Source organism: Pelodiscus sinensis, chromosome 2 (genome assembly GCF_052426305.1).
Source record: "Pelodiscus sinensis isolate ZL-2025 chromosome 2, ASM5242630v1, whole genome shotgun sequence".
NCBI classification, from domain to species: Eukaryota; Metazoa; Chordata; order Testudines; family Trionychidae; genus Pelodiscus; species Pelodiscus sinensis.
The window spans coordinates 20,376,820-20,389,926 of NC_143053.1; the positions used below are offsets into that span (position 1 = coordinate 20,376,820).

General features: G+C 43.9%; 1 protein-coding gene across 1 annotated transcript in view; it reads right to left on the bottom strand.

The window, feature by feature from the left end:
* NSMCE2 (NSE2 SUMO ligase component of SMC5/6 complex) overlaps window positions 1–13,107 on the bottom strand; it is a 176,636-nt gene that overhangs the window by 125,505 nt on the left and 38,024 nt on the right. The window contains exon 3 of the mRNA XM_075920152.2: window positions 4,516–4,622. Coding sequence (XP_075776267.1) covers window positions 4,516–4,622 — 107 coding nt within the window. The remainder of the gene's footprint in view (window positions 1–4,515; window positions 4,623–13,107) is intronic.

Consider the following 13,107-nt stretch of genomic DNA (forward strand, 5'->3'; position numbering starts at 1 on the left):
GCGTATATCAAAATAAATAAATAGTTCATATCAGTATTCATACTATTAGATTATCACAGTCTTCCAATATGTTAATTGTTATGGAGCTGCCAGGTATGACCCACCATGGTTAGGGCTACATTCTAAAATGGGCAATAAACAACTTGCTGTAAATCCTTGTTCAGCCTCACATCACACAGGAACCCTGGACAGAGGCAGGAATAGAATCCAGTTCTCCAACAGGGCATTCATCTACCTTAACCATGACACCATCCTCTCTCTTCCTGCAGTCCTATGCCTCATTCACTACATATATTCCACCTTCTGCAACTTATCCAGTCTCCCAACACCCTCTCCAGCTCATTCTTTCCTCTTCCTGGTATGATCATCTTAATCCAGCTTCTTTGCCCTGTGCTTCCTCTTCTCCTGTACAACCTCTTTCCTTACTGTGCCTATATGCCTTCTCAGACACACCACCTCTCTTCAGGTCTTGTTCGTCACCCCGTACAATTGCCTCTTCCTCTAAACCTTATATGTCCTCCCAGTCCTCACACACCTCATTTCCCCCTGTCAATGCTCCCCTCCCACTCTTTCCCATTCTCTGGCTCTTACAGCCAACTCCTCATGCCTGGGCCCAACCTCCATTCTTCTTCAGTGTTGTGCATTAATTGAATTGATTTTTCCTTTACCTGCATGCTGCCTGGGCTCAGCAACAGTTGCAGTGAGAGCACAGAAGAGATAAATGGTTAAAGTTTGTCAAATTTATAAGCAACCGAATAGCAAATGTCAAACAACCTTAACTACAGGTTGTGCTACCAGACCCACCAGAATATTTTCCTTTCACTAGCACAGCAAGTGCCCAGATCTTGCCTGTACTGCAGATGGGATGAGGGGCAAATCTGTGCTACCCAGAGATCTACATGGGTTGGAACAGTCTGGGGAACGCTCTAAATTATACCAACTGGACACAGCCCCTAATGAACCATACACCAGAAGAATAAAAAAAGCCAAGTACTTCCACCACTCCTCTCCCTGTCCTGTCCATAGCATCCTCCTATGACGAGGGATGTAAAAAATCTTTCAAAAAAGGTAACCATGTAACTGCTAAAAATCTTAGCGGTTACATAGTTACAAGCTGCAGGCTCTGCAGTACTGTAAAAAGCTTAATTAAGTACTGCAGCAAAGCCTCCTCCCCAGGAGTGGAGCCAGCAAGAGCTGCCAGTCCCGCTCCTAGGGTGATGCTTATTGGTCAACCTTTCATATCCCTATCTATGGCACCACTGAGAGAGGACAAAGGGGTGTCACAGGAGCTGGGGACACTCACTCTCTACCAGCTAAAAGCTCCTCAAGCCAAGAAATTCTCAGCTTGCCCCTCCAGACTACTTTCCAGCCACTTTGTTCTACTTGGGCAGCATAAGGGGCTAGAACAGAACTATCTGGCCTTTAACTTTATTTTAAGTGCGCGCACGCGCACACACACACACACACACACACACACACCCCTACTTCCCCCCCCCCCCCAGGCTTCTTTTGCCTGGAGAGAAACCTGGGCAGTGTTTACTTTACAGGAAACATGCTCTTGTTAAAAAAAAGGAGAAGTCATTACACAGGTGTGCGAAATTCAGTGTCAGAGGGAATTTCCACGGACAAAGGATTTCCCACAGTCTATTGTTGGAAACAGCAGCACTGCAACGCATTTGCTCATTTCTTACTCAACAGGCTACTGATTCAACCAGAAGAGGATGCGGCTAAGTTTCACCTTGTGTGTTGCTCCAACTGCAGATTAAGTCAACAAAGACTTGGCTTTTGGAAATGTATAACTATACTTCATACTATTTCCTTGTTATTTCATTGTAAGCTTCTGCGGTATTATATTGGCATGTAAGTATAACTGGCAAGGGTTAGATAAGGTAAAATATCAGGTGTTTGAACTCCAGATAACTGCATCAGAACAGATCCTGCCTGCAGGCAGAGGGCAAGTTCTCCCTATCCTATCAGCTTCAAGTTTCCATACTGTTTGATGAACACTCATTTTTAAGTGTGGTTTATAACAAGAAAGCAGGGCATACACAATCATGGGTTTGGAATCACTCTGGTCTTCCATTTCCTCACACACACAGTGAACAACAATGGACACCCTTAGTAAGATCACAATGATGAAAGGTGGTAGGATATTTTTTAATCTTCAGGTTGAGTTTTATTAAAAAATGAAACATGGTAACCTCTCCCTGCACATATGAATAGCCTGGTGCTCTGCCTCTGAGGAAAAGTTAGACTCGCTTTTGAGCCTCTTTCAACTCAGCTAGGAGCCAACTCATGTGGTTCTCTCTATTCTTCTTGCCATAGCGCCCTCCCCAACTTTGGCAGAGGTGAAGGAGAAATAGCACCAGTGTTTTGTTCACTGTAACTAGTACATACATTTTAGGGGACACATTGTAAGGTAGATTCACAGATGGACCATAGATGCTGGCACAAGGAGACATGCTGGGTTATCTGGAGGCCACCTGCATGCTTCACAATTATCCCACTTGATGGGTGTGGAATACACACGTAAACAGAAGATGGGAGCAGAAGAAGGTCCAACTTCCCATGAATAGCTACACGAAAAACACCTGTTACCCTCCCCTGATCTGTTCTGTTGAGAGGATGAAACCTAGATTACACTTCTCTTAGACTCATGTCACCTGCTCAGGGTGACATTTTCCCCCATGTTACTTAAAAAAAAAAAACACTTGTCAAAGCTCTAAAGCTTCTAAAGGCACACTGTGCTTTAGAGATTTGTTATTTAGCTGGGAGACTGCTGTGGTTGCAGGGATGTGTCTTTTGCTGTCTGTAAAAGTCTGCCTACAAGTGGTCATGTCATAGCTCCTTAAAATCTCAGTTTGTATATGCCCAGAAGAGACATTAGCAGCTAAATTCACAGAAGACTCTCACTCTGTAATGAGGATGGGTCGTGGCAGAGAACAGGACTTTCCCTGCAATTGCTTATCCTGGCAGCTCGGGGCTGCTCTGGGGCCAGTCACAGGTATTGAAAGCAGAGACATTCTCTCTTCTGTGCTTTCAATGCTCCCTCTGCTGGTGGCAAGGCAGTTGAAAACAATAAGCATCCCAAAAGGGGGCACAAGTAAGGAGAGGGAGGAGCTGAGCTGATAGAGAGTCTGAGATGAGAAAATGAACAGGGAAAGGGGAATGCACTTGGAACAAGGTGCTGGAGGTGAAGAGTTGGGGAACAGGACCAGACACTGAAAGGGGCATACTGGGAAACAGACATGAAAAGACTGGAAAGGTCAAGGAAAGAAGATGTGTAACCACTACAGCTCACTTTCCTCCAGAACTTGGAATAGAACTCAAGTTTCCAGAGTCTCAATATTCCTTGTCTGTCAACAAATAGCTGTGAAAGTCCTTGAAAAATATGTGCCTCATCTCCTTTTAGTGGCTGGCTCCCATAGCAGAACTTTCTACTGCTATTACTGACTCTGGGCCATGGATTTGAAAGTTTTAACCTTGATGACTCCATATGACATTCAATATGGTCCAAGATCAAGGAATTTCTGATTAACAGTTCGCTTTTTAAAAAAAAAAAAAGAGATTTGCTCAGCATCACATAGGAACTTTGTGACCGGGCAGGGACAGAGTACAGTTCCTAATGGTAGGATTCAACCGCCTGAACTAGGAAATCATTTTTTTCGTTCCTGCAGTGACCTGCTTTATTCAGTGAATATCTTCCAATCTGGAGTTGCCAGATCAGGGAAGGTCTGGCATGGAGCTCTTCCTGGGCTCACTTCCTGACCATCAGCATGGCCAGTGTGCTGTCCCCAGCCAGTGGCAGAGCTCCAGTCCCAGCTGCTGCTCTGCTCCAGCCGGTGGGGCTCCCTTCACCCCGGTCGACGAAGGCTCCATGCTCCCAGCCAGCAGTGGCTCTGTCCCCCCAGCCAGCAGAGGTTTCCCTACCTCTGCCTGGCAGTGGCTCCAAATCGCCGGCTAGCAGCAGATCTACACCCCTGGCCTGCAGAGGTTGTCTCTCTGTCGGTAGAGCTCCACGCTTGGTTGGCAAGGCTCCTTGCCCAGTCCTGCTCTGGCTGCCAGCTGGACTTCCTGATCCCAGGCCACTGGCCCTCCAGGCTGCCTGCTGGCTGAACTCCTAGCCACTGATAACCTCTGTAGCTGGGGCTCTCTGGTCAAGCAACATCTGTGGTCCTGCTGGACCACAAATGTTGCCGGACCAGAGTCCCGGACCACAGAGGTTCAAACTATACTAAATACACAATCCTGGTTCACTCCCACAGTGCCTTCCATCCTCTGCACTGAAGGAGCAAGGGGTCCTACAGAAAACGTAATATGTGATCATATAATTAAACACTTGCACAATGCATGTGCCAACAGGACTGAATTGAGTTGGAATGGGGAATTTTGATTCTGGCACTTCCTAACTTTGGAGGGCTTGACTCTGAAGACATGTTCTTTTAATATTTTTTTTTATGAATAAAAATGTTTTAGAAAACCTCATCAATATTTAGCATGGCAATGATCACTTACCTGGTGTACTGTATCTTGAACCGCTTGCATATAATGGTTTAGCTCTCTGTCCATTGCAGCATATTCTAACATCACACTTTTCATACCGTTAACCTCCTCTACATCATCTACAGAACAAAGCACATAGGTATTCATCAGTCCTCTCCAAAAAGAATTTTAAACACACATTTTAAAATACAGTGAAAATTTCATTACTCAAATCTCAGTTAAGTTATATTGTTATCTGAAAAACAGATATAACTTAAAGGGTAAAACCTTCTGAGTTGTTAAACTCCAGGAGAAAACATTTCTACTGCACAATTTCCAACATATGAAGATCAATTTATCTAAATTCTCAATTATTGGATGTCTTTCTAAAACATATTCTAGATTAACCATAAATTGTTGGAGCAGAATGAAGTACAGCCCAGGATAGAATCCAAATGAAAGCTAGGGTACATGTTATTCAAGAAATCAGAGCAGATGATATTATAATAGTTCTTTCTGGACTTAAAAATCCATGAAGGAAAATGAATTTAATGTTCCTCTTATAAATCTGAATAAATTTTGTGTGATCCGTAAGTCAGTTAAACAAGTGTTTAATGAATTCTGCTATTTGGTGGCAATCCTTATTATAAAGCTTTTGTGCTAAAGGTATTTAATGTTGTTACTTTCATTGGCTGATTCAATGCTTTTCTTTCTTTATAATCAATCTACCAGGGCTTGAACTTTGCTACCTAACAAGGAAGATACATGTTGTGAATGAAATTACAGTAACAATATTCCACTATTTGTATTTTACAGCAGGTATTTTGTCATGTTCCTCAAATTTCAGAGTTTTTTAACCTGTTTTGCAATCATAAGCCCTTTTACATTTCTTGGGTAACTTCAATAAACAACTTACTCAGAGGCAGACACTTCCCTGGTTTCGTGAGAGAGAGAGAGAGAGAGAGAGAGAGAGTGTAATTTCAGTTACCAACACCTAGTCATTAGGCAATCAGGATATTTTCTGAAGAAGCTGCATTTCATGACTCATCAGACTGCCTGAGAAATATTTAATAGAAAACCCTGTCTCATTGTAGTGGAGTTCAAAGCTATAATTAGTCCCCTTTCTTTCCCTGCTCCCCCAAAATAAACATTAGTATTGTAAAATCCAAACAGAGTCAGCATTTTATCACACAGGAAATAATGGAAGACTTAGCCGTATGGGTGAATCAAACAGTGCTTTAATCCAATTAGTAGTCATTGCCTAGTCAAATGCAATGAATACAGAACAAGTGTTCAGAAAGACTTAGCTATTTTTACTTGCCTTTGCATCACTCCTAACCCCTTTAGTTATGTTTCTGCATCTCCACTTTACTCTTGCTTACTTTTTATTCAGCCATTACCTTTAAGAGAGACACTTGTCATACACAGTACAAAACTGTGTGCAACCTCCAGTTGTGCAATCTTTTTTCAACTGCGCCCTTACTTATCCTATGACAACACTGCAACAGGAACACAGCCCCTCATGACCCTGGGGCTCAGTTATTGTAATTCCTTCCTTGCAACGCTTCTACATCACTAGAAGCTTATACAGAAGGCAGAAAAACATTGCCTAATTGGTTTGAGCAATCTGGTCATATTGTGGTTGAAATGGGAACCTGTGAAACAGAGGACTTGCCATAAGGGTCAGACCCTTAGCCCCACTGACTTCAATGGTGCTACCTCAATTCACACTAGAGGAGAATCTGATCCTTTGTTGGTCTTACTGGCTTGTAGGACTTCCAAAAGCCCTCACTGTAGTAGAGGGCTCTCTGATTCTGTCAGACATTTGCATTCTGACACCACCCATTTTCTAGTAATACAACCATCACATCTTGGGCAGGTTTTTCTTTCTACTGGTGGCTGTGAGAGGCTCATCTTCCTTCCCAATCATCTCTCCCCAGCCTTAGACTCTCTCCCTTTCAAAACAACAGTGAATGAATCTTTTCAAAAGTGTTGTTTTCATAACTGAGTCAGAGTGACTAAGGATCATATACAGCAGCCCAGAGGTGGCACTTCCCAATAAGAGAAGCCTGAACAGACAAAGAGGGAAAGCTCAGTGTCCAAAGACAGACCTGAGAGATGTCTGCCCATGTGAAGGAACATACCTGCAATAGTAGAAGCCAACCCTGAGAAAGGCTTTAGGAAGGAGATGGGTTTAGGAAGGAACTGTCAAACCTAAAGGAAAGGGCTGTCAGATTGGTGCTGAACTGTTCTATTTTGTCAATAAGCCAGACCTCTAGACACGAATATTTCCTGAACCATGTGAATCTACATGCATTTAACAGGGAGACAAAGTGGTGTAAGACAACCACGTCCACACCTCCATATATAATGTTTTCCCCACCCCTTATTCTCCATGTTCAAATTCCATCCCTCTTTTTGGTTATATTGATAGTTTTATGGGGGTGTCTTGACTGGTGATGTTGGCTTCAACTAGATGTATACATTAGTAATTGCCTTACAGCTGCTTATCCTACCGCTCCCCTCCCCAGTATCTATCTGAAAGATGGAGTTCAGTTATGAATACCACCACAAACTGTACTGTGTAGCCATTTTTCTCTAGATAATTCATTTGTATAAGAAAATCCTCCTCACTTCTCCAGCACATCATACAGTCTTAGGACAGGTAGAAATGCCTCCACATAATACAGGCTGAACCGCTGTGGTCCGGAACTCTCTGGTCCAGCAACATCCATGGTCCAGCAGGATCATGGATGTTGCTGGACCAAAGAGCCCCAGCCACAGAAGTTGCCAACAGTTGGGAATGGAGTAGCAGCCCACAGAGCCAGTGGCCTTGGGGAAGGGAGCCCCCGCTGTCCAGAAGCCAGAAAGTGGTCCAGTGGCTGGGAGTGTGGAGCCCCTCTGGTCGAAGCAGGGCCAGGGGCAGGGAACCCTGCCAGTCAGAGTGGGGCCGACAGCCAGAGTGGAGTCCTGCCAGCGGACAGTAGAGATCAGTAGGTGGGCCAGGGGCAGCACACTGGCCGAGGCCGGCAGCCAGGAGGGGAGCCACAGGAGAGCTGGAGGCCTGACCTACCCTGGTCTGGCAAACTTCCTTGTTCAGGACCGCTCAGGTCCCCAGAGAGCCAGACCAGAGAGGTCCAACCTTTACATGAAGCGGAGACTAAACCTTGGTTTTTCAGATACCAAACAGTTACAATGACTTTCAATGATAACTTTGTTAGGCCTGCAACAACTGAAACAATTCCCCAATTCAACCTCTCCTTGCCCCGGTTGATGGTGGGAAGGCTGGAAACCTCCGTGAGGAATATACTTATTGAGTCCCTTACTTAACATTCCCATGAGAGTGAGGCAGGGTTTGTTAAACCCCACACAACTGGTCCTGAGGCAGGTCTCCAAGGATGTACCAGAGGTCCACTGGAGCAGTATTGATAGGGACTCCTCATGGATGCTTCTGGGTCCCTGGATGAGACAGGGCTAGGGGGATTGTGGGATGGCTGGCACAGCAAGTCTCTTTCTAAAAGGTAATACAACTCTAGATTAAGTGATAATACCTGTCCCCAGCTCTCCCAGTCTTCAACTACTCTATGTGGATCCTGGACCAAGAGAGTGACTACTTTTTATGGAGCTTGAAAGAGAAGATGAAGTTCCATCCAAACAACTGAGCCTTCTTCCATACTGAACTGAGATCCTCTATAAAGTGTATTCCTTTTATGAGTAAATCTAGCTAGAATCCTGTTCACTGAGGCTGTCTAGACTGCAAGCCTCTTTTGAAAGAGCATCTTTCGAAAGAGAGCGTCTAGACTGCACGCGGAACTTTCGAAAAAGCGGCTTGCTTTTTCGAAAGAAAGCACCCAGTGAGTCTGGATGCTCTCTTTCGAAGAAGCCCTATTTACATTCAAGAACGCCTTCTTTCGAAAGAGGAACTTTCGAAAGAAGGCGTTCTTCCTCGTGCAATGAGGTTTACCGCCGTCGAAAGAAAAGCCGCATTGTTTCGATTTAATTTCGAAAGAACGTGGCTGCAGTCTAGACGCAGGTGAAGTTTTTTCGAAAAAAGGCTACTTTTTTCGAAAAAACCCCTGAGTCTGGACACAGCCTGACTCTGGCAAGGAAGTTACATTTAGGTTGTCATTCAACTTTTTGGTGGGCCAGGAAAAAAGCTTTCCTATTTGTAGGATAATAAAATGTGGTAAATTGTCTCTGCTGTTTACTAGTAGAGTGCAAAACTCTTTCTTCAAAGCATAAGTATGCAGCACTGTATTTGGCCTCCCTGCTCTTATCAGTGTGGCAGAGCTCCGGTCATACCCCCCTGGGTCCTGCGCTTGCTGGCGGATTTTTAAGATGCCTCAGAGGCTCCGGGTGACCCTCCCACTGCCTCTTGCTTCTCTCAGAGGAGAGGGTTCCCCAATTTAATGAGCCATTTTCATCATAGGCAAGTCACTAGTTTGAAGGGAAAACCCTTCTGTGGTCCAAAAGTCCCCTTTTTCCCTGGTCACAGTGAACCAGGCGTGGGCAGGGTTGGGAGGAACCCAGTCCCGCCCACTTATTCCGATTTCTGGCCCAGGGCCCTAAGTAGCGGCCACTAATGAGGATCCTGCTCTTACCCCCAAAGAACAGTAGCCTCTCCTTGGGCCACTTCCCCAACCACTCTCATGGGATCTTCTTGTGGCACACTAGGTGCGAACTTATCCCAGCTGTAGCATTCAGTTTTATCCACCTTGTACTTCCTCCTCTCTGGTCCGTCACTCCTCTCCTTCCCCCCTCCTTGCCGGAGGGGAAATCTTTTATAGTGGACCCACAGGCCCTAACTGGCTTCAGGTGTCCACTAGCCTGCTGCTGCAGACCAGCTCTTAATTAGTCTCAGGTACCTGCTGGTCTTAATAGTTGGGCAGCAGTCTCTGGCAGCTTACTCACCCAACTACCTGTATATGTGCCCTCCACCAGACTATTGCAGCCTTGCTGCCTTTCATCTGCCACACCAGGAAAAAACAAAAAGTTTTGCTGAGACACAGAGTTCAACAATAGTGGCCTTCTCCCATATGAAACAATAGTGGATTCTGCCAACCAGAAGGAAAAGTACAAAGAAAAATTTATACAATAGTCGGGTGGGTCGGGGGAGGGAACACCACAAAACACACCATTATTTTGTATTTTTGGCGGTTGCAGAAGTGCTGTTTCCATTAAAGGCATCTAGGCTTGATGTGTACCAGTCTTTCATTAAGTACATCAACAATTATTTCTACAGGGCCCTAGCATACTTTCTTCTGTATAACCACCATTTTTCCCAGGCCCATTTGACAGCAGCGATCTCAGTTCTATTCCCTCCTGCTAGGAGACATATGAACTGCCTCCTACAAGGCTGACACAAATGGTGTTTCATGAATCACAGGAAAGATTTGTGTAACTGTCACCCTCCTCCCATGGCCTGAATGAATCATATCCACAACATACAGAAACTTCACTGGCCTGAATATTCTGAAACTTTGAAAGGGAAGATGAGGACATTGTTAAACATAGCATCAGAGCCACGTCAATTTTGCACAGAACATTCCCTGAACTGAAAACTCAAAATAACTGTACCTAATAAATAATGAGACTTTGGCTGCTTATATAATACTTGAAAGTTGCCTTAAAGATAAAAAAAACCTGATCACAAAGAGGTGGAACACAGCTGAGGAAAGAAGGATACTAACTTTACCTCTCACCTACAGTCCTCTGATCCCAATAATCCCATCCACCTATCAACTTGTTTCTAGTCTCAAAGGATGCTAACAACTGTCTTTCTGCTGCTGTTTTTTCATTCACATGGTGCTGTAGATGTTTAAAAGATAAATAAAAGCCAATATTTATCATATCTGAGATCTCAGCTTGCCTTTGAAGAATTTATTGCCAGCCCAAAGACACTGTAAATGAAGTGAAACCCAGATCCATGAAGATCATCTCCTATTTCATGGCAATCACACCTGCAGTGGAGTCCCCAAGTATATCTTTGAGTAGCCTGTTCCACAAACTGATGAGTAACAGGAAAAATCCTTTGGAAAAATGTTTACTCCTGCAAGGGAAAGGGAGTGGTCAAGGAGGTTTCAAGGGATCACTCCCATTTCACCTGTTTGCACTGTCTGTTTTTCAGTTAAAATAAAAACAAACTCTCCCTCCTAGATCTTCGGGTCTGGTGCAGAAAGTGACCTTCCCTCCCAGGAAAGTGGATAAAGGAAACATGCTCTACTTCTATTTTAGCTAGGAGTGAAGGGTCACACTCAGAGCCACTGCTGCCATTCCTACTAGGTCCCCTCGCCCCAAACCCCAAATGCTAGATCAGCTACCTCCACAGTATTCAAATCTTCCACTCTAGAAGCAAACGGCCAACCTCCGGCCAGTTCTGCAACTGAAAGGATCAGTTAACTCACCCAAGTGTCTCCTAATCTGACTTTTAATGATGACCACAGAGTACATTCCAAGCTCTGTAAGTACCACCATGCTCCTAGCTTTTATAGTTATAATAAAAATACTATAAAATACACTAGAATTTGCATATGCTAATCAAGTCTCCTTGTATCTAAGATGAAAATGTTAAGTTCACTCATTATTTCCCTCAAAACCTTAATCAAATTGCCTAAAGGTTTTAGTCTTTGCACTATTTAACAGGCTTTCCCCCTTACACACAGAGTCCAGTTGAAGGTCACTGACTTCATCTTCAAAGCCCTGGTTGCATGGTATTGGAACTAGTCACCTGAATGTCCATCCTTCTCCATATTCATGGCCTAGAGCTTATGTGACCCTCTCACTTTTTAGACCAGCAGCGAGTGGTGATTCTGTAAAACCTCTCTGTCTGCATATTTATTTATTCAAATATATTTTACCCCGCCTTTCTATTTAAAATATTCAAGGTGGCTTACAAGAACAAACAAAAAAAATACAAATATATATAAAAATGTATATATACAAATATATATAAAAATCCAAAAATTTTAAAGGAACATTATTTCAGTTGCAAAGTCAAGAACCCCAAAGTTAGAAAATACTAAACTGAAGATTGCCTGTGCAATCTTAATTTGCCCCCTTGTGTCTATGCCTTATAATAATCTTTAATTATACAATCACATACTATTTTTTCCACAGAGACCGTGCCTCATTAAAAATGGACGTGACCCCTAACTTGGGTCATCAGCAGAACTTTAAAATCACAGTACAGATCTTTATCACCTTAGCGGAGGGAATAACTATTAGTAGCAGTATGTTACTCACTGTTTGATTCAGCCACTACATCAGTGGTCCCCAAACTTTTCACGGTCAGCCCCTACCCCCACAGCCAGGGTTGTGAGGGGAGGGAGGGGAATGCAGACAGGATAAGAGGCCCAAGGCTGGGGGCAGGGCTGAACAAAACAGGGCTGGGTAGCACTCCCTACTTGCCCCCCCAAGGGGGCTGGCCCAGGCCCCAGTGCAGCTCCCGCTGTTCCTCCGTGCACCCGTGAGGTTGCAAACGTCCCCAGTTTGGGGACCTATGCACTAAATGGAGTGAAACACACATTTTGCTGTCAATAAATAGCTTGAAATGCACTGGCAGAGAAATGTAAAAACTCAGAACCCTTGGCTTCGGTTTTAGGTTTTGGAGGACAGTGTTCTCTAGCAGTTCCCCCTTGTCCTCAGCCTGTCTCTGTCCCACACTGCTCCTCTCTACCCCCAGAACCAATTTTTTTTTTAATTAAAATTGTGTTTCACAGAAAAAAAATATTTAAATAAGTTTGGTCTTTCCCTTGCCTCTGAGCGAGCAGGAAACCCCTCTTAACCCAGATGGCTCACAGCTGAAAGAGTACTGGATTTGGAATGATTTTTGTGATAAGAGTCAATGTGCATTTAAACATCTTTGTTTGTGGAAGGTATTTATTTGTGAAGAGAGAATAAGGAGAGATTTTTAAAAAGAGCTCAGCATTGGCCTAACTGTTTTCCCTCAGAAATAAATAGTAAAACTCATTTGGACTTCAATGGGAGCAAAGTTAAACCAATAAACTTATGAAAATCACAGCCTAGCGATATTTGTTTTAAACTAACTTGGTTTTACTTTAAAGGCAGGTGGGGTCCGGAAAGTCACAATGAACTCAGATTTTCACTTCAAAAAAGAAACTAACAACTGTCTTGTCCCTGCCCACAGCATCTCAATGGCCACATGAAGCACCAGATTGTGCCACCATTACTCACACTGAATTATATTTACTCTTTAATTAGCCTCACCCAATGTTCTAATTTTTCCATCCATGTGCAGAATGAATTTTGTTATGTGCAACAATATCACAATCATGTGCAGTTGTGTATCACCCGTGGAAATCTGCCGGACCATAGATGTTGCCAGACCAGAGAGTCCCGGACCATGGATTTCAACCTGTACCAAGAGGCAATAACAACACAAGTATGTGTTCGGAGGTGAGTATGATAGACACAGGTTGTTGTATATGTTCATCAGAGACAGAGTGTGTGTGAGTGTGAGAGATGGAGACAGTATGTGTATATGAAACCGACACACACACAGACAGTGAGTGTGCGTGAGTGACAGAGACAGAGTGTGTGTGTGTGCTGGCTTCTGGAAAAGTCTATGCGTGACTGTGCACTGTCTCTTTAAGCACAGCAACACTC